Here is a 22,497-nt window from a genome sequence, read left to right as displayed (position 1 = left end):
CCCCTAAATCAGAATGGCACATCACAATGCAAATTCAAACTCATTTAAATAAAGTGACTGCAACATTTTGTGATGAAGAGCCACTCTTCCTGATCAGCAGTTTTGGAATAAACCAATATCCAATTTTGCGTGTTGTGGCATTTGGTGGGGTTTTTAATGTGGCTTTTTTCAAAGGGTCTTTAAAATATGCCACTGAAGCAGCAAAATAAAAAGGAAACTCATTAAAAATGCATTTCAGGATCACAAGTTCATTTCAGCGTTACATTCTTATATTTAAATGAAAGGCACTTCATTATAACAGTTATAATAACTTCTTTTCATTTACATTTTTCCTGTATTTTGCCTTTCAATTTCTTCTCCATTACCTGTCTGTCCCTACGCAGGCAAATCAGGAAGGAGACAGACAGAGAGAGTGTGAGGCTCAGAGAGAGAGAAGGAGAAAGATTGAATAAAATGAGAAGTTAAGGAACTGTGAAGGATGCTCCACAGGGTCCAAAGAGAAGCCCCAGATCCCCCGTGGCAGGGCGTCCAAGCCAGAGGTGCACGGAGGCTTCTGGCTTTTTCCTTCTCCTCCCAAATCCTAAAACCACTAAGCTCTCACTGGCCTATACCCACAGAAGATCAGTCATAATTTCAGTACAAATCATCTAAGAGATGAGATTTAGTTGTTATTAGGAATTCTTTTAGGGGTGTCCCGGCTGAAGCGTTGGCCAAGAAAGCAGGGGGGCCCTGGCTGTGTGCAGCAGTGCCTGCCCCCGTGTGTTCAGGATCCGACAAAGAGTGTTAAGGCCACTGTGAGAAAGAAATACGCCCCTGAGCAGTCCCGGGTCTTGGACTCCAAATCGGTGACCATTTTACTTAGCTCTCGTGTAGAAAGGATGATACACTTGTCAAGTTTAAGTAAACACTAAAGCTCTTTTGAAAACAACTGCCTCTTTCTTTCTTTTCTTTCTTTCTTTTTCTTTCTTTCTTTCTTTCTTTCTTTCTTTCTTTCTTTCTTTCTTTCTTCTTTCTTTCTTTCTTTCTTTCCTTTCTTTTTTAGAAGAGCTCTCTATGCCCACAATATCTGGTGTTGAGATACCATGAAAAAACACACACACACACACTTCCTGGTAACGGGTTTTTCTTAGGAAAAAAGAATGTGTGAAAATGTATATTTAACAATTTTCTCAATTGCTTAATGTGGTTTTGGTGAACAAGGCAGCACTTACCAAAAGCGACTAGCAGAAGCATGACTGGGACTTAAACCGGCTTAAATGGAAAAGTTTACATTGGGCCCTGGACGTCGTAATTATCATCACTTTCATTTTTTAGTGTGCCGGGCAGATGTGCTGCTGTAAAGATGGAAACTAGCTTATAATGATACTTAATATAGGCCAGCTGAAGGGATCTTGACACCAACCAGGGTGTATTCGGTATTGTCCCAAATCTGCATCTGGGTTGAATTTGGCTGGGCAAAGAGTCAGGCAGGTGGGAGGTGACAGCAAAGCTGACTAACTGGAGATAAATCTCAAAGAGTTGGTGGCCGGGTGGCCCCCAGGAGCATCCAGTAGAGATCATTATCTATTAGAAACACTTCTGGGCCTTCATCATACACACGTGCGTGACTGTGCATATTTTAACTCCGAGTAGATGCAAGGGAAAAGAGAAGTAATTGGTTCCCGGGAGGCAGATGCAGGGAGACCAGCAGGGTGCAACAGATCATGGCAGAGTGGACCTTCGGCTGAATGTTCCGGAAAGGCCGTCAGTCGGGAGAGCTCACGCCACACAAAATGCATACGGGAAGGGTGGAGGACCCTCCTGGTGACACAAGTGTGTTGTGGTGTAACCCAAAGCTAGCTAGCTGTGTGAAGTACCCCCTCCACACTGACGAGGCGCTGGAGACCCGAAGGGCTGGGGGCAGGGGGTCGGGGGGACCCATGTCAGACCCTGCTGTGGAGCCATTGTCCAAGCAGGAGCAGCAGCAGCGGACCGGGCGGGACAGTGCAGGAAAGCCATGCCCCCCACCCACACAACAGGGTGGGAAGCAAAGAAAGGCAGCCGTTGCTTCAAGAGTGAAATCTGTCTTCTAATTTGAGTCAATGGTTCTCGTGTATCTTGCTGTGCCTGGCATCTTAATCCTGCTGGCAAGCTTTCCTGGAAATCTATTTGTTTCTGATTGCCTGTGCTGGCATGAATATGTAACACGGGACATGGAGACTCCCGAAGACCACGTTCTCCGAAGTGACAACCCAGGGCTCAGCTCAGGGTGGTTTCCCTGTGGAGGTGTTAACAGGACAGGGGGCACAGCCCCGCTATGGGGGACAGAACGCAGCCCCCGTTACCTGTGCTCCTCGGCTGAGGCTCGAGCGTCAGCTGCTTGCTTCTTGTAGCTAAGTGACATCAAGTGCTCCGAGGCTGGATTTCTTTTACTTGGTAGGATGAAGGCTTTTTCATCATCATTAACTCAAAATGAAGTTTTTACTCTCACGGTCTACAGATGTGCCACGCCAGGGACTCTCTGTAAGCACGTCTGAGCCCCTCTGAAGAACTTAACTGGGTACAAAACAGAGGCTTCACGGGTGCCTCCGTCATAAAGTTTAAGAGGGGATGTTAGAAGAAGGTAGATTACACAATATACCCCTGAGCTGCAAGAAGGAACTCAGGCCCACCGCAACCATACCTCGGAGCAGAGTGTACTTTGGTGCTCGTGGTGATGGGAACAGGGGGGGCCCGAGACTGTCCAGAATCACCATAATTCAGACACTTGTCTTGATCTTGATTGTTCAAAGTCCCATCACTTAGGACGATACTGCTGCATATTTGCATGGCGGGGTTTCCCCCTGCATTGCGTGGCTCTTTCGTACCACTCTCCCCTGTGATTCTCACATCAACCCCGAGGTGTTGGTGGGGAAGGTAGTGCTATTACACTTGAGTTTAAAAAAAAAAAGAAAAAGAAAAGAAACTGAGCGGCAAAACCAGGGACGGAAGTGGTGGGACCAACGCACAGTACAGAGAGTGGCGCCCTCGGCACCTTTCCCAGGTGGGGCTCTGGGAAGAGGAAAGGGGGAGCCTGCCCCTGGGAGCTGTTGGGTAGCAGGGAGGGAGACCCTGGCGTGATTTATATGGCTTTCGAGTCTGAGAAAAACTGCTCTAGAAACACTGGAAACTCAGAGAATTCGGGGTGGGACTTACAGTTAGCAGAGCGTGCCTTTTCTAACATACTCCACTCAGATCCCAGAGAAATGCAAACCTCCCTAGCATCGCCTGCTTATTCAAACCTCATTTGCATGCACCTGCGACCCTCCACGTTTATGTGAGTGGGACACATCATGAAGACAACCCACGAGTTTATTCTTTCAGGTTTTGTTTTGTTTTGTTTTGTTTTAAATAAAAGCCAGGCCAGGAACCATGACACTGATGGTCTGCATGTCCCTATTTCTGGAATGTACTCTTCCTGCAAGTGAAGGAATCAAGCGTGTTGCTCTGTGCTTGGCACTTAGCTGCTATTTGTGGGGAGAAGTGGGCAGCAAACAGCCGGGGCCACTCTGCATATCTATACTTGGCAGGTTTATTCATTAAATGCAATTATTCTTTTTATCGGGGCAGGCAGTCATTATGTTTTGGCAATTTACTATGCCAGAATTTGATTCATTTATCAAATATTTATTTAAGTGAATTTTCACAGTATAGTCAGGCTTTACATGAATTAGCAAGGAAAGGAATTCATTTGTGAGGTCTATTCCTCCATCAGGAATGTATTAACACGGTGCCAGCGTATTCTGTGAGGTGTCTATCACAGAGTAACTTACCTTCGCTTTAATTTCCAAGTCATTACAAAAGGGGAGAGCCTGACTCCTTTCATGCAAGCTTGACTTAAGGCTTGATGTGAGGGTCTATTTCATGGGGTAATTGGAAGATTAAGGACGCATTAGGAGAAGCAAAGTTTGCTTAATTTAGAAGTTACCTTTTTATTGAAAATGCACGTTTACCCAAAGTAAGCAGGTTTTGGGGTTCTCCTGATGTATTACACATGGAAGACATCGTTTGGAGACTGCCCCGATTCAGATGTAAAACTCACAGCTCCACTGAGGCCTGAGTGCCTGGACAAGCCAGCTGTTTCGCTCAATGATTTTTCTGAATTTGGGCTTAATTTCTGATAATCATGGATTTGTTTGACCGCGGGTGAGACTCACACAAGGCTGTGATTTTCAAGTCTTCTTCCTACTTCCCTAAGTTATCCTATAAAATTCTTTGTACCTCCAGAGTAAGCATTTCAGCTGGTTTTTTGTTTTTGTTTTTGTTTTAAATCCCCTGGATTCAAAACCCTTTAATCTGGGCAGAGGGTGGTGGCAGATGGTGGCTCCATGATGACCCTGCGATGCCAGCCCCTCGGCAGCCGAGACTCGGGGTTCCTGTGTTTTATGTTTAAGCTTTCAGTGATCACTAGAGGTGGTGGCTTTATTGCGTTTTGCACCCCTTTAGGGCAAACGAGTCAAGTTTCTCTTCAATTCAGAGGATACCTCCTGCGTACGGTTAAAGGCAATGTGTGGCCCATTCATGTCTCGAAGACTGTCTAGGGCCATTCGAGGGGACTCCACAGTCCTGGTGGAAAAGTGTGGGACTGGTCGTTTGCCACGGCCGAGCACATGGAGGGGGGCAGATCTACTTCCCCCACCCCCTCGTGACTTTGGGCACAGCCGTGTGACACTACACTGTCCTCATCCCTTCGTGTTTGGACACAGGATACCTCCTCTGAGGCGTCCAGAGCCTCCAATAGACAGAGGCTCTGATGGGAAATTCTGTCCCCGTGTGAGATGGAAACTAGCGGCCATCAGCGATCTTGTTCTGAGGCTCCCTTGTTGGCGGGACCTGAATGCGGTGACACACTGGATTTTGCTGCTTTTCCATGGCTCACTCACGTTTCTAAAAACCGAGCTCTATGAACCTGAATTTCAAAAAGGCACATTTTACTCACGGTTTCTCAGCAGAAACCTGGAGGAGTGCATGTCAGCAGCTCGCTTTCTTTTTTGTTTTGTTTCATCTCATTTTTTCGGGGGGAGCCGTGTGGCCCAGGTGCCCTCACCGCACAGCTGCCGCTCGTTCACTGGTGGCAAGATCCCGGGCCCTCGACAGGACTGGGGGAGTGGGGGCTGTGAACGTTCCCTGTCTGATGGCTTTAAGTCTGGGTTTGAACTGGGGCACGGCGAGAAGTCCCTCTGGATGCCACCCCACAAGAACGAGGCAACCCCCTGCTACAACTTGGAGCCGGGCTGGGACACAGGGTACTCTCTTCCTGCTGCACCCCGCGGACCTTTCCGGGCCGCCAACGGAGGAACTGCGCCAGGCCTTACCAGTGTGGCTTCTTTTGTGGACCATGAGCACATTGGGGCCGATGCATATTATCCCACAGACATCACACTTTAGTTTGCCGTTAGGAAGTCGAATGCCTCCAGCTCCCGACAAAGCTCTGCTGCCTTGGCCACTGTGGGAGCCATTCATTTTCTCTCCCGCGGCATCAAGCACTCGTAAATCCTCCGCACATTCTTCCCCATTCAGCTCACAGGCACGCGCATTCTCTTCATCACTCTGAGCCTCTACTTTAACATTACTGGCTGAAAGACACAATACAGGGGCCGCTCAGTGTCATCGCAAAAAAAAAAAACAAAAAAAACACAACAACACAGCAGCAAAAAGACAGCACATCAGAGCGGAGGAGAAGGTTCTCAGCGGCTTGTACCACCGGGACTGCAGCCCCGAACTGGGCTCCGGGGGCAGGTGCCGGGCAGCCAAGCGGGGCCGGGCCAGCAGGTGAGGCCCAGCCGACCGCGCATGCGCGGTGCCTCCCACCTGGGGCAACATCCCCGCTAAGTGGTCATCAAGCCTGAAACACTTCTCCTCCTCGTGAGGCGACCTTTCCCTGTTTCATGGGTTAACAAACTCTGGGACCAAGTTCAGCAAGCACATGCCCCCGTTTCTGGCCACGGGCTCCCCAAGGGTTTCCGCAAAGTTCTGCTTGTTTTTGTTTGTTTCTTTGGTGCATGACCCTCTTAACTCGTGTTTAGCCCCTCAGGACAACAGAACCTGCGCCCTGGAGTGGAGCCACCGTTTCCTACGGGGTTTCGAGCTGCTGAACGGCGGATGCGCAGAGTCTGTGGAGGTGACGGATGTTGTTTGCTTCTCGGGGGGCCAGCCCCACGTGTGAGGGCGGAGGGCTGGCGTTAAGGAGCACTCAGACCCTTGTTCACGCGGCATTCCTGATTCCTTTAAGTCACACTGAAGGCAGTGATTTCTGGCATTCGCATATTTGTGTTGGCAAAGAAAATCAGAGACGTTTCGCGAGCATCCTGCTGAAACACATCCTGGTGATGAACTGATGAGTCCCACCCCATAGAAAGTAGGAGAAATTACGACGACCCTGAAAGCTATCACTTCTATCATGGCCTCTATAGATTAAGAAGGACAGGGAGGTGGATTCTGCCGACTACAAGAAACAGGGACATCGACAGTAATCGTGACTATGAAACCTCAGACTGGCGTTTGGAATCAGTGGGTCTGCAGCCTTGGTCCTTGGACCAGCGGCATCAACATCAACCGAGAACTTGTCAGAGGAGCAAATTCTCCGGTCTTCCCCAGATGCGCTGAGCTAGAAGCTCCAGGGGCTGGGCCCAGTGCCCTGTGTTGTCACGAGCCCCCAGGGGATTCTGACGTACAGGCATGTCTGAGACCACGGTTTTAAATAATCAACCTAGTTAGTAACCCTCCAGGTTCATTTTATGCAATGCTTTGACTATAAAAGTCAAGAGCCCAGACTCTGAAGTTGGCATTTGTGGCTGGGAATGTCAGCTCCGCTCGTGATGAGCGCTGAGCTCTCAGGGTCAAGTTACACACTTTCTCTGTGCCTTGGTTTTCACATCTGTCAAGGCTGGAAGGATCGACAGTGGCCGGCCGGGGTACTGTGAGGACTCAGCGATAGATGGATGAGGAGTCAGCTTAGCACGGGGACTGGGGGGATCAAGTGGAAGCACATTCCCAACAGAGCTGTCCGTGGAGGAGGGGCCCCCTCACCCCAATGACATTTGGGACACTGACTCTGTGCCAGGCACACAGCAGTTTACTTGCTCTGTGGCATTTAGCTCTCACAGGGACCCGCTAAGGGAGGTCATGCCGTCATCCTTTTTCACAGTTGAAGATGCCCAGGCACAGAGAGGCTGAACTACATGGGAGGGTCACACAGCTAGCAAGGGACAGACCTGGGAGGTAGCTCAGGCCGCCTAGCTCCACCGCCCACATTCCTAGCTGCTGGACCACCAAGATTTTCCCACTAGCTCTCTGGGGAGACAACTAAATAAATAAATGGCACGGTGAGTTGGAACATGGTCCAGAGCCCAAGAGGTAGAATCTCCTCTCACCAGATCACAGTGTCACATCCACAAAGAGGGAGTCCCCTCCTGTGGTTTCCTACTAGATTCCAAAGACCAGACACCCAGGCACACCCCAGAGGGGCCTCCTGCTGACCTCTCCCAGCTGCCAGAGAAAGGGCCCAAGTCCCACCGATACGGCAAGTACAGGACATGAGGCAGGCCAGGTGGTGGGTATGCCATGAGGCTTTCTGACCTCAGAGCTCTTTAGAATCTGTATTCCTAGGTATGCGCCATGTACTTTTCCAAGTGCAAGCTCATTCTCTGGGGTCTCACTGGCACCAGCTCTGCGCTAGAATGCTCTGGAAACATGGTTGTCAGGTTTCAAAGACTTCTGAATGCCTTCACCTGGGATTATTTGTAATCATCTGACTGGTGGCTTGTGTTTTCTCAAATGAGACTGGGGCATTCCAGAGCACGGCGGGGCACATGACTGTGGGCATGGCAGGTTCTTCAGCCAGTGGTGCTGAGACAAGGGGTATAGGTCCATGCACCTGTGGCTGGAGAGGTGTGGGGACATGGAGAGAACTGACCCTCGCCAGAAACCCTCACTTTTTGCACATGGTTAAGGCAGACATGTATGGATGTGACCCTGTGGTATGCTGTGTGCTGTGCATTGTTGATGATGTATGGGCCCTTCCTGGTGACAGGCAGGAGAGCAGGAAAGCAGTGGGGTGACCTTCAGGGTGACATAGGCCACAGCAGGTCACCTGCAGCGTGGAAGGAAGGAGGCAAGGGTGGCCTGGGGGGGCACGGTATGGGTATCACCTTAGGTACCATGGAATCCTTCAAACCAGACCTGATTCCCATCATAATCCGGCTTTCTTGTTACTATGATGCCATGTGATAGTCGAGAACAGTAATGGAACTGAAACAGGAGGCTCAAAAGGCATGAGAGCCTATGAGAAGTGACCCTGTGATTCTGTGGACCCCAGGTACAGGTTGAGGTCCATCTGGTCAGTGCTGGAAGAGGTAAAGCTCACAGAGTGGAATTCAGAGTGCCGTGAGGCTGCAGGTCTGTGAAGGAAAGAGTGTAGACAACAGCCCAGGTCATTGGGGGCCATGAGTGACGGGAGCTCAACAGGGGCCCCTGGAAGCAGTTGCTACCAACGATTCCAGGTCGGAGCCAGGTGGCAAGTGCAGAGAGTTTTAGGGCTGGGAGCTTGCTGGCACTTCGGGGACAGATTCCAGGCCACGTTAGGACAGGAGAGTTCTGTAGGGCCCGAGGGAGAAGGGATGACAGGGAGGGGCAGGGAGATCAGAGTGGGCAACACTGTCCCCACGGGCACACCAGAGTCAAGCACGGTTCTCTAAATAGGGGCAAAAAGCATTCCTATCTTTTTGTTTTTTAAAGATTTATTTATTTTTTGGAGAGAGAGCAGTGGGAGGGGCAGAGGGAGAATCTCCAGCAGATGCCCTCAAGAATTGCTATCTCTGTACAAATGCAAAGTAGGTGCTGGCCACACAGAAGGGATGGATGGACTCCCACCCTCCGAGAAGGGTGTCCATGAAAGCGGGGTGTCCCCTCTGGCTAGGAGGGGAACACAGGCAGCAGGCTTATTATTTTCAGGGGTTCAGAGCACAAACCTATCATAATACGTCACAAACACACCGGTCTCGAAATTGTGATCTAACAGTTATGTCTGTTACTTATGTATGTCCAGTCCCCTTAAGTTAAAATACACCTTTAAAAAAATGCAAACTCAGGAGGGAGGAGGTGTCGGTCCCACTTATCTAAATGTGAAAAAGGGTTTGGGGATTTGGCTCAATTAGCTATGTGGCTGGGAAAAGGAGAAACAGAAGATGCAGACTTGGGGTCCCGCACGGGGTGAGATCCAGAGTCCTGGGCCAGGCTGTGCGCCTCCTTTAAAAGGACAAGCCCAGCCTGAAGGGTCAGAAGGAAGTCAGCGGGGGTTGATCACACTGGGGGTGTCCGCGGAGCTGGACCAGCTCGGAGAAACAACCCGTGGGGCCGAGAGGCTGAGGCTGGATAGGAGAGCAGGTGGCCTGGGCGGCCCAGGCACAGCACGGCTCGGAGGTGGTGCCCGGGTGGCGGGCCCCTTCTGCAGCCGGGCAGGCGGCCTCTCACTCATGGAGCAGAGGGGACACTTGAGTGGATCACCTCCTCCTGTATCTCTGAGTACACGAGTGATGGAGGACTCAGGAGGCCTGTCCGACTGCTGCATTTGTGGGCCCGTTATTTTGAATTCCACAACCCTGCAGAAGTGAAGGCGCTGGCAGTTGCTTCACCTAATGAAGAGTTCAGGACAGATGACTGGCATTGATTTAAGCCATCCACCTGTTGCCTGGAGCCCAGCCAAGGGAGGATGCAAGGTTCCTACTCTATTCCCTTGAGAAAAATCAAATGGAGCAGGACGAGTCCTCACGTCCTTCATCACTGGTCAACTTGAATGACACAGGTCGATCCGACCAGTCGCTTCCATGGAACAGAGGGTCTTTCCTCGTTTGTGTCTATTGTACATTGGTCCGCCCCTCGGATGATGTCTCTGAGCTAACTGGGGCTCGTGTTGACTGACTGTCCCTTCCCTGGACTCCTAAACCACTCCATCCACCCCGTTTTCTCAGAGCCGGATCTTCTTAGGTGTGCTATTGTGTCTATGAAATGCTAGACTCTGCCTCAATGTGGGGATTATACTTATAAATATTTTGCAACTATCCCCCCCCCCAGCACTTAGAAAAATGTTGGGCTCAGGACAGCACTGAATTGAACTGATTAAATATAGAACATAAGGTGAGACTCACATGCTTCTTTACCCCCAACGCTCCGGCTCAGGCCTAACCCTGCAGCTCTTCCACTGCCTCTCGAGAGTGCATGGACAGGGGCCCGATTTTATTATTTAATAAACATGGCTTATGTTAAGAGCGATGTCTTCAAATCTGAGTCAAAAGCTACTTTCCTTCTCAGATGCTGTCTTACATTAGGAAAAATTAAAATATTCTTGTTACATAATTTAGAGGGCTTCTACATTATTAGTTAACACAGCAGACCTAAGAGAGACCCCCAGACCCCTAAGGCAAAGTGGACCTCAGCTCATACACAAGTTCAGCACTGAACAGTCTGGAGAATCGAGGGAACTCAGGGTCAATGGGGCCAGGAGGCCTCTGCATGTTGCCAAGCACTGCACGTACTCATGAATGATTCAAATGTTTTAATGCATAGATATAACGTGCCCTGCCAGTCCCCACCTGACAAATGGGTTGTGTTTCCTCCCTCTTTTCCTTGCCCTTCTGGAATGTGTCTTTCTATTTACTGGTAAGATAAATGTTCGGTCCTCAGACTGTGCTTTTCCATGGAGAGTTTATTCTGAAATCATCCCTATGGTCTGAGTTTAGGCCACGTGGGCCTCAAGTACTCCATATTTTAAATGAAAAAGAAAATGAGAGACAGAAATAGTCCTGCAACCAGTGACTAGCAAGCAAAACACAAAGGGAATAAAAATATTTATAAGACATCTTGAATGAGTGTAATTAAATTAAAATTTGAGACGAAGAAGAAATATGTAGATGTTTTTGTTCTGCCTCTAAAAGAGATTTAGGGGAACTTCTAAGCATTTTTAAGCTAATAAAACCACTTATTATAAAACTTTTATCATTTAAAACATAGGGGTTTGAGGGCACCTGGGTGGCTCAGCCCATTAGGTGTCTGACTCTTGATTTCAGCTCAGATCATGGTCTCAGGGTCATGAGTTCAAGACCCGTGTTGTGCTCCACAGCCAACAACACCAGCAACAACCCCCCCTCCAAATAAACCTAATAAAATGTAGAGGTATTTTTCTTGTCAAGATGCATGATTAGACACATTTTTATCCTTATTTGATACTTTTGTCCTTTAAATGAAATGAAGTCAGGGACAGAGAAGAGGAGGAGTCTGACAAAGGAATGATTTACAAGCACATTTACATTTCCTCAGGTAACTGGGAACACAAACTAGGATAGAGAAGGTAGCAAGGTTCAAACAGTTTATATTTTAATTTTCAAGAAGGAAAACAAAGAGGTGAGGCAGGGTGAGCAGGGTAATTCTCCACCCTGCCCACCAGGTGGCGATGTTGGCCCAGAACAGCTGGGTTGCTGTTGGGGTGGGGGAAGTCCTCCAGGTCAACAGCCATCTGTGGAGGGGGTGGGTATTTACAGTCTGGGGAGGTGGGACGGGGCGGGGAAGAAAGAGAGAGCTACAAGCACCTTGTGAATCATTTGCATAAATATATAGACAGACATATATCAAAACATCCATCATCTACCTTATAAAATCTGCAAGTAGCATATATCTTCATATGAGCACATCACAACATTCTTGCCCCTGAAACTCCCTCAGATGTAGTGAAAATATCTCAGAACGTGTTTTCTTACTCTTATGTGCATTCTCAACATTTCAGCAACGTGATTGTTCATCTCAAAATTAACATGACTTCTCTGCCCTAGCACTTTCATGCTTTATGTAATCATAGGAGTGCACACACCAATATATATATGCACATAGAAACACATATACCTACATCCATCTCTCCCAGAAATAAATCTCAAACTATTGTCTTCAAGTTGAATCAAAGGAAGATTAGTAAGAGAAAGATCTCGATACTTTTATATCCTGGGAAAGCAGTCAATTTTCAATCTGAGTTGTTGCTAAATCCTTTAGCTATGAAAGAGTTTTGATGACCAGGTTGACAGAAACTTACCTTTCCCATCACTGACACCTTTCGGATTGCGCCTGGATCAGTAACTGTTACAGTATTAATGAGCAGGCCCTGTTAGCTGATGTTGCTTTACAACAGGAGAGAATTTATTAAAGCAGGCTCTGAAGGCTTTGGTCCTAAGGGGGTGACGAACTTGTGCTACTTTAAATATTTTAAAGCATTTTTTAAAAAGCATATTCTATTCCTTAAAATACCTTCAAAGGTGCTGCCCTGATCTATCTATGGTTTATCATCTCTCAATACCTAAAAATGAAATTAACATCTGCTTTTGGTTTAACAGCTCAGACCAGGACTGCCCTGCACACATGAAGCACTGAGTGTGTCCGCTTGGACAACGAGGAACCGCCCCGCAGACTAACAGCCCCAAAGCCCTGCGATGTTTCTCTTCTCGGTTCTGAAATTAATACTTGAGGGCAACAGAGGGAGAGTCTGTCTCTTCCTCCTGTCCCACAAGTTTGTAAAAGTCATTGTGCGCACACGTTGGGCTGTTTCATGGTGACAGGAAGTCTGGCCATTTTATTATCACACTCACTCGGAAGGATCACATTAATGGCAGAACTGTTGACTAGCATTAGTAGAGTAACAATTCGGTGCTAGTGTTACTTCTACCCTGATTACTCCACCAAAAGGCAAGTTCCACAGTCTAATCTTCCAATGGTCTGAAATGTTACATGTGCACTTTATTGTATCAGTGATGACCTGGATGGTAGATGTGTAATGAACAGAATGGGCAATATTTATCTCATTTTTTCAAGTATGAAGGCGGGTGATGAAGAATCATGCATTTACAATATTTACACTATGTAAACTGAGTATGAAATGAATACATGTTTCTGTTTTCTAGAAGCAAGGCATATACTTACGAGAGAAAGATTTGGGAATTAGTGCATGAAAATCCCTAAAGCCATCGGCCCCATATACAACTGCAATAAAGAAGGAGAAGAGAAAGCTGGCTTTTGATAGTGTTCATGAGACATAGTAAACATTTAAAAGAAAGGGTTATTCTTTTTTTTAAAAAAGAAGTATTATTGCTCAAAACCATTAGTTAGCTACTAATCTGTTACACTCAGCCTTCATACAGGCAACTGAAAAGTAATCCAGTGAGGTTCACAAACAGGACTGTGACATCCACAGGTCTGAGCTCCTGGCACGTTATCCACAACCCCTGCTATGCTAACCATCTTGGGGATCATAACCAAGAACACGTTCTAGACCATGAAGAACTTTTCAGCACAATCGGTACACACGGACCCCAGATCTGAGCATCGCGGCATCCCACAACACAACGTCCCGGGAAAGCACGTAGCTTCAGAAAAGCAGTGTGTTTCTTACTGGGCTGAGCATATAGCAAATGTTCTTCGTTCACCTTTACACCATTTCTTAGAAAGTGTTCATAGAAAATTAGAAGTGTTCACACGACACACTGAGTGGGGAAAAATTAGTGTTTTCCCCTACCTCAAAAAGAGTTATCAATTTCTGTGGGTATACCTTATCAGCTGCTTTCATAAATGTTATCAGAGCCTCAAATCTTCAAGTTCTTATTCTGTTTTTATAGGTCAGAGCTTCCCACCATGTGTCTATGTCTGAAGGCTTAGTAGATACCACCCACGTGCACACGTGGAGCATGCATGCAGACGTGTGCACGCACACACACAGTTTTCTCTCCAAGGGTGGCATCCCAACGTCTATCGGAGTTAAGAGCACAGCATAGTTGCTAAATTAAACTTGTTGGATCACCCACTGAATTAGCAGAGGAGAGACCCCATGGTCTCCTGCAGGAAACAGATCTGCTGAACCTTGCTGAAACTGGTTCAAGTTTCCAAACTTGTCTGACCACAGACCCTCCTGGTTTTCCCAGGAAACACTTGTTAAAATATTGGGATAATGGGCAAAGCTGTTCCTTGAGTGGCCACCTTAATTATTTCCCATCAAACCCTCAGTCTCCCTTACTTATACTGTCCCTTGACAGTCCAAATCTGACAGAGACCATCACTATTATGCATCCCATCGAATAGGCAGGTCAGCAGTGGCTTCCCCAGGGTGCACCTGTGCTTGATGTCCACAGCCAGCCAGCTAAATGATGCCGATTTTACAGTGACCTTTGCACTGAGCTCCAACCCCAGTCTCTCTCTGCATGGGGGTTTAACCATCTCAGATGATGGGAGAAAAGGCAAAGTGTTGCCTTTTAAAAATGGGGGCATTACAATATATAATCTGACTCTGATTAAATTTTTAATCGGATGCTGCCACATGCCCTGAGATGCAGCTCAGATGGGATGGGAAAGCCAGTCTCCCCGGGTGTCCCCTCAGCTCCACAGGCCACAGCTTGTATGCATCGTGATGAACACGTGGCAGGAGGTGCTCGTGGTCACCAGTAACTTACAGGTACAGGAACAAAGGGATTTGAAAGGTACACTATCTACAAACTGTCTGAAGGTGGAAAACGTAGACTTGCATAAGCCCTGAAATACAGAACATTATCACAATACTTCATTATACATTAAATGTTCATCATTTTCAAGAGAATCTGTTCCTTGCCTACCATAATTCAAACTTTTTGAGTTTTGTCCTTCATCTTTGATTCCCTAAAATAGACAACAAGCTTAAAAAACAAAACACAGCAATAGCTACCGAGTTGTTCTACTTCCCCCTAAGAAAACTGAGCCGATAGGAATTCGCTCGTGGTCATGCACCGCACACGTTCACGCACAACCACCTTCTCAGTCTGGAAGAAGAGCATGGCATTCCCATGCATGGTAATTATGCACCACAGGAAAATGTGTGAAACTCACCCTATCCTGTCCTGTCTAGGTTTGTCTGCTTCTGTCCTGTCTGGTTCTTTCTGGCCCTGTCCTATCCTGTCAGGTCCTATCCATTTCTGTCCAGTCCTGTCCCATCCTAACCTGTCCGGTCCTATCCTGTCCAGTTCTGTGCACTTCTGTCCTCTCTGCTTCTGTCTGGTCCTGTCCTGACTGGTTCTGTCTGGTCGGGTCCTGTCTAGTCCTTCCTGTCTGGCCCTACTTTACTCTATTTTAGTCTATCATCATGGAAGGCACTCACGGGAGTTTGTAAATGCCAGGTACTTGGGAAGAACTTTCCATAAGCTGCTTTTAATCTTCACCATGGTCCCACAAGGCAGGAACTATCACCAGTTTACCAGGAAGGAGACTGGTGCTCGAAGGAGGCTCTGGAATTTGTCCTCCTGGTGGACATGGAAAGGTGCAAATCTGAGACTATATCTAACACATTACATTCGTATTCCAAACACGCATCCTCCCTGTGCAGGAAGGGCCTTTGAAAAGCTGTGTTTTCTCTTTCATGGTGCTTGAGAGGCATCAGGAGGGATGTTACTGTGGCTGCACACACATGCTCCCCACCCCTGGGGGCCACGGCATTTAGCAACAGTCCCCCATAAGATGAGATGGTTTAGCCACCAGCGATTTGGAAAGGGTGACCCCCTGGCTCTGCCCTCCATGTGGCTATCCCCATCCCAGCTCATCCAGCCCCCGGGACATAGTGTCTCACGAGTTCCTGTCTCTCCCTGAGCCGGCTGGTCACTCACGCAGTCTGACGGTGCTCACATGCTTCTGGTGAGCCCTCAGGTGGGCCACAAAACCCTTCTTCTCACTCATGTGGGGAGAGGTCTTGCAGGTGCAGACCTGTCCTGTCCCTTAGCACAATCCTGCCCGTAAGCCTAAGACTTGAGGCAAAGCAGCCCCTCTCGCTGGGGCTCGATGCCGCCCCGTGGGAGCAGGGAAGTGATGCTTCCATGAGGGGCTTTCAGACTTGTGTTCCATCCTTTAGTAAATCCCACCCCAAATTTTAGCCCATTGTTTTATGAAAGGGTACAGATAGAAAAAGATTCGATGTATCTTAAGTTTTCTAAATGTCATGAAATGTATTCTTCTCAAGAACAAATATAATTCATTCAGTAGGAATTTTTATTTGCCAAATTGTCACGAATATTTTCAAAGAAAATGCTGTCAATGGCTCAGATTCTGAAATCTATTCAGACTGCCACCCTGACGAACATTCTGGAAAAAAGATGAGATGCCCACAAACTGCACTTGTCAGTTCGCATTCGGTCGTGCATGTGAATCTCTCAGGCTGTTGTCACCTTAGGGAGACACGAAAACAGACCTGAGATTTTCAAAACAGGAGGAGGAAGTCTGTTCCACTTTCAAGTCAAAGAAGGACACTGACAACTTTCTGGGGAGAGTCAACATTTTCAGATTTGTACTTAGGAGAAGTTAGTAATATGCTGGGGTCTGACTTTTATACGTATTCCTCAATATTAGCCTATCGGGCACGGTCGGATCATTAGCGTCCTATTGACTTGTGTACGTATGGTCTGCAGTGACCTTTTCAAGGCTTACAGATCTGGCATTTCACGATTGGCAGCCTAACTGCCCCGGCACCAGCAACAGGGTCCCCGACTGAGATGGTAAAGAAAGGCCAAGGACAGGACGGGAGACCCCTGCCACAGCCGAAACACCAAGGCTGTGCTCCTGCTAGGGAATTAGTTAACCTGCATAGTTAACCTGCAAATCCAGATTCTCGTGGAATTCTTCCATACCTACACATTCCTGGGATGGATATTTTTTCTTAACCCATATTCGACGTTGGGGAGCTCTAGGTTCTGCCCGGGAAGAGAGCGCTAGCTAATGTCTCCTGATGGCTCATTCCAGGAAGGCACTGTTGCTCCAGCCTTACCTAAGAGGAGGCTGAACTACAGGCAAGTTTAAAGTCTGACCCACAGACACAGAGCCGGGGAATGCTGGTGTGAGGTCTTGTACCTAAGCTGAGTCAGTCCTAAGCAGCTCCCTCCAGGACACGCTGAGCTTCTCCTCCCGTCTCCTTTCCAGGCTTTGGGGACCCTGGCATGTAGGTTATGGTGTCTCACTCAGCCCTGTACCCTGCATGGCCCCAGCAGAATGCCACACGCTGAGGGGCACACGAAATGTTTGTAAAAGGAGGCATCGGACATATGCCAGGGCCTCCCGGCTGTGGGTACTCACCTGGGCTCTGTTACCACCCGGCTCGCACAAATCTGAACTCAAGATCTTTCTGCAGACCCAGCTATCCTTCCTCCAACTCATCTGCACTAATGGTGCTCGCATCTGCATTCCCAGAGCTGGAACGCACACAGGTCTCCCCTCCACCCTGGACTCCCACAGTCTACTTCTGACACGGCAGACCTTCTCGAGCTTCCTGCTTTCCAGTCACATCACTTCCCAGCACAGCCACCCAGCCGAGGCTGCCATGGCCCTCGCCACATCCTGCCAGTGCTTCCTGGCCCGCCTGGCACGCTGGTGGAGACGCATCCTGCCTTCAGGTTCCCCTTCATCGGTCTGGCCCCTGCCCTAAGATGGTCATGCCAAAGGATGCCTTCCTCAGCCAACATCCACTCCCAAAGTTCCCACTGGCTGGCACTGTTACTGCGAGCCCCAAATCCCAAGACCAGGGTTCAAGGCCCCCCAGGACTGGTCCCCAAGGACAGTGACTCTCTCAACAGGTCATTCCGCTCAGATAATCAAATGGATGAACCTTATGGAAAAATGTAAGAAAAAGCAAACTCACCAACTGCACCTCGTTTGTGGATACCCTGCAGCTTTCATTCAGCTGTGCTGATCATTATTTCCTTTCTTTTTTTTTTAAGATTTTATTTATTTATTTGACAGAGAAAGAGACAGCCAGCGAGAAGGGAACAAACGCAGGGGGAGTGGGAGAGAAAGAAGCAGGCTCCCAGTGGAGCAGGGAGCCCGATGTGGGGCTCGATCCCAGGACCCTGGGATCCCACCCTGAGCCGAAGGCAGACGCTTAACAACAGCCACCCAGGCACCCCATATCATGATTTCCTAAGTAAGCCTTTGCTGCCGTAGGAACGGGGTCCCCTCCTGGAGGCCTGTCCACCTCCAGCCTCTTCAGGACTGGATATCCCCCCTGCACCCTCCCATCCTAGAGATGCCCACCCCAAAGCCGGCTCTCTCTCTCAGAGCATCTCCAGCCCAGAATCCTTGTGGCACCTGCTCATTTCTGGACTTGATGTGGTCTGGACCCCAATTCTGTGCTCAGTTGAAGAGGCTACATGTACTGGCTTCCCTCTTCCCCCCTTCCCCTCCTTCCGCACATGCCTAGAACACACAAGGTGCTCAGGACAGCACTGCTGAAACGACAGACTTTACTATACTTTCTGAAGACAGCTATTGGATCTGAACATTTTCAGTTCATTCACATCCAGTGAGAAGTTGCAAAATATGCAGCAGAAAGCACTTTCATTTTCTATGCTGGCAGCGAGTGGGGCTCCCAAGAAACTGGGTGCATTCAGAGCCAGTTAGGAACAGGGAGCATCATTCTCACTGATTTCTGCTCAGGGCGGACTTGACTGCAGTTTGTGTCCACTGAGCACACGTGCACTGGCTTTCAGGTTGAATGGGTCCCCTGGCCTGGGTCACGTCCCCTTAAGGGAAGACAGGGACAGCTTCTGGATAGTGGGGTGCAGCAGACTTCGGATCAGAGGCGTGTTTGGCATTCGGCTCCACCTCCCATCCGCTGTGTGGACTGAGAGGTCCAGGGCCACCTACTCTGAGCCTCAGTTTCCTGCCCTGCCATGTGAGAATAATCATATCTATCCTCGTCAGGTTTATGTGAAGACTTAGGCCCTCAGTGTGCTGAAGGTTTTGTTTTTTTTTTTTTTTTCTTTGTGGAAAAGCACAGGCAGATAAACACCCATCTTGTCAACAAAGACTTCAGGGCGTATGGGACCAGCTAGAGTCCACTAACATTTTTCTAAATGGGGGAGAAAATCAGGGAGAATGCTTTGTGGGATCCCTGGCTGTGACAAGCGAAGATGCATGTCCTCAGGGGAACTGCTCTTGGCACCGTGACCCCCTGGGTCCATGCAGGCTTCCCTTCGGCCCAGAAGAATACGCCTGCTTGGTGCTCCCCTCCACTTGGGAATTACGCTGATGGTGTTTTAGGTGAACCGCCAAGGTCGTGTGACAATTTCGGTTACTTGAACTGGACCTTGACAAAGATGGTTAAAGTCAACTTTGCTTTACTTCAAACTCCAGCTGTCAGATCTGCCTTCCAGAACAGACAGGGTGCAGAGCTGACTGAGAGGCTGGGAAAGAGATGAAAACCCGGTTCCGACCCTCTCTCTCTCAATGCAGCACAGCTGGGCACCTATCCTACTTTGTCTATGTTTTATAATAACACTTGTCATGTCTCACAGTGAACTGAATCCCAGACCTGTAATTTAGAAAGGGAAGAACACCAAGCGAAGAGTTTCCTTCTGAAGGGTACAAGTAAGAAAACAGCAGGTTCAAAAACCATGATTCTATTTATGGGATTAGCCCTGAAATTCACTGCTTTGGTGCCATTTGTGGCCTCCTGTCACCACCCTCCAAGGCACAGTTCATCACAACTTGGGGGTGAGACATCCCACAGATTAAAGAACAGGGTGAGGCATACTTTCTGTCAGTCATGTCCTTCTTGCTCTTTGATTTTTTTTAATGAAAAACTACTTTTCTTTCAGTAAAAATAATATCTGCCTGTGCTAAAGATCGCAGTGTGCAGAAGCAGCAAGATGAGATTTGGGGAAATTCACCTCCAACCCCTGTAAATATAAGAAATCACGCAAGGGAGAACATGGAGAATAATCTTAAAATAAATAATAAGAACAGAGTGACAGAGCTTAATCCAAGCTTTAAAAAGAGAGAAGGGGCATTTTCAGACCCTGAACTAGGCCAGGAGGAAATGAAGTTGGCTGGAGAAACAGTGACAAGAGAGCGAGGTCCCGTCCTGTGCCAGGGGAGGACGAGCCAGTGAGGCTCCGGGCAGAAGTGACAAGGTGAATGTCCTCCTCTACTCCACTTCTCATCTCAGGGAGGGACGTTCGTGCTGGGACGCACAGGCCCAAACATAAGGGAGGTACATTCTACAAAGCGACTGTGCCAACGCGCAGGCGTGGCCACCCCGGTGTGTCCGTGGCCGATGGCTGTGGATGCAGGGCCACCTTGCCAGCAGGCCCTGCAAGGACAGGGACAGCGCTGTGCTCCCCCTGTTCACAGGGCAGGGCTCACTCCCAGCACCGAGGGTAAGGGACACAGGACCCACAGCTCGCCAGCGGCCGGGGCGCCTGCAGCGTGGGCCGCGAAGCTAGGCGCCTGTCAGCTGTTTGCTCATGCGCTCAGGCTGAGGTCCCTGCACGCGTGCTTCAAATGTGGTTTTCCCGCGGGCACATTCGTACTGAAACAACAGGCGGAATTCTTGCTGCCAGGGGGAAGGGAGTGTGGCAAAATGTGGCACGGAAGAGGAAAGGAAATATTGCAACCGGATGTTACACCTGCCGGCTTCTCGAGTGTGGGGGCCGTGTGGGCCTGGAACGCATCGGGGAGGCGCAGGAGACGCTGTGCCTCATGGAAAGTGGGGAAGGGCTGAGGATGACAAAACCAAGTCCAGGCTCAGGGGCGGAGCGGACACAGCTTCCGTCCAGGCTGGGCGAACACTCTGGGCCATTCCCTCCCTTCCCCACAGTTGGCACCTTGTCAAGCCCCAAAGATTCCAGGAGCCCAGGCCCTGCTTCGGGGAGGCCGCAGATAAAGTAATCTCCCTCAGGACACACGGAGGGTGGCTCCCCTGCTGTCCCTCCCTTCCAGAAGCTCTGAGGGGTCCCTGCCAGAATTCCAAGCAAAAGGTGACTCAGCAGAGGCCGAGCAGGGTCCGGGACAACAGCTCGGGCACTGGTCCTGGGGGTCCCTGAGCCCAGAGGTGCAGGAGCGGGCTCTCTGGCTTCACATGGGGCTATTCCTTGAGGGAAGTGTTGACCGAGTTCATCCTCTGAGGCCACTGGGGTGCTCAGCAGGCCTCCGGCTGCTTTCCCAAGCCACAGGGGCCACGAGGCCCTCATTCCTGCCTTTCCCGTTTCTTCCTCTCCTCTGCTCCAAAAGCATAGTTCACAGGCACCAGCTCAAACAGTGAGGGGGGTTTGGGGGTGTGGGCAGGAAAGAGCAGGAAGTGCAAGACACCTGTGTCATATGCGGAGGAAGACAGGGCCAAGGGTGGGAGCGGTGGCCGGGACTGAAGCCTGCGGGCAGGGTGGGTGCATCTGGCCTGTGTGCTAGGGTGCACATGCATGTGTGTGCACGTGTAAATGGCACAGAGGTCACTCTTCCTGCACAAGTACTTCACAAAGGCAGCTCAGGAAAAGAGGCTCAAAGCTAGAGAGCCTGCCGCTCTTGGTGGCTTTTACATTCAAAGATAGCGTGCGGGGCAGAGAGACAGGAGTCCCCTCCCTTTGAGCAGCTGATGAGCCCTGCATTCCTGGGGGCACCTTCAGCCCCTCAGCCCAGTGATCAGGCAGCAGACAGGAGCCCAGGTGTCAGACCCGGGCCCCCAGTGTGCTGGGAAGTCACAAAACCCCTGCTTCCTCCCTTCCTTAACTGGAAAGCAAAGCAAAGCAAAGCTGTAGGTATTTCTAGGGAAAGCACTGTGGCCAATGGCAGGACTCCACTGTTCCGAGCTGACACCGAGGCTGTGGGGAGACATGGCTCCTTTAAGGTCTTTAGTAACTTGTGTTAATAAACTGCTCACCTCAAAATGCTCCTAAGGGATTCCTTAACCCCCACCCCCTTCCCCATCTTGATCTTTCTCATGATTTCCAAACTTAGCTCTAGGCTTCGTAACTGCTAAGCATATGGTGTTTTGTCAACACTCACGAGGAAGCTCTGGGATGGGGCTCAGACCACCGAATGGGATAATGGAAGGGAGGTTTAGGGAAGGATCTGCCCACACTCTCCTTCCCCCTCTGAGAGGCTCTGGGGCTTGAGAGCCCCTCACGGCCTCCCCAGACTCAGTCCCCTCCCATGTGACACTGGAATGCAATGCTTGTTCTGTCCCCACACATCTGGAGGGTGGAAGAGCAGGGCAGCCCCAAGCAGAGGTGCCCGTCCGCTGTGCCGGCACTTCTGCTGACGTCCCCACAGCCTCCGACTGGGACTCACTCATTACTCAGTGGCCTCCCGCTTCCCAGCACCTCAGTCAAAACTGCACATCCTTGGGAAGAACCTTCAAATATCACGCTTTTTTTCCTGGTAGATGTCAGCTGCTTCTCAGGATTCGAGAAGCTCAAAAAGTCCTGTCCTTCACTGCAGCACCATTTCTTTGAAATGAGGGAGATTCTTCTCTTCCTTTTCCCCCCTCTCTCTGTCGCTTTATGATTCAACACTGTTTACTGGGAAGCACGGGAGAAGGACCAGGGCAGGCCGAGCCTCCTTCCATCTAGAATCCAGGCGATGCCAAACAAGCGAGGTCAACATCAAGGCTGCCTGCCCCAGCAGCTGGCCACACATTGTCCGTGAGCGGCTACTGGGCCCCGGCCACCA

At 49.5% G+C, this 22,497-nt stretch overlaps 1 protein-coding gene across 12 annotated transcripts in view; it reads right to left on the bottom strand.

Annotated features, from left to right (window-relative positions):
* IKZF1 (IKAROS family zinc finger 1) overlaps positions 1-22,497 on the bottom strand; it is a 95,835-nt gene that overhangs the window by 22,528 nt on the left and 50,810 nt on the right. For 8 of the 12 annotated variants that reach the window (XM_045788504.2, XM_045788506.2, XM_045788509.2 and 5 more), the window contains exon 4: positions 5,334-5,594. The exons of the other annotated variants lie outside the window; for them this stretch is intronic. In XM_045788504.2, coding sequence (XP_045644460.1) covers positions 5,334-5,594 — 261 coding nt within the window. The remainder of the gene's footprint in view (positions 1-5,333; positions 5,595-22,497) is intronic. 12 annotated transcript variants of the gene reach the window in all.

The sequence above is a fragment of the Ursus americanus genome, chromosome 3 (genome assembly GCF_024610735.1).
Source record: "Ursus americanus isolate L20-20 chromosome 3, mUrsAme1.1.p, whole genome shotgun sequence".
Taxonomy (NCBI): domain Eukaryota; kingdom Metazoa; phylum Chordata; class Mammalia; order Carnivora; family Ursidae; genus Ursus; species Ursus americanus.
This window is presented reverse-complemented; position numbering and strand designations above follow the sequence as displayed.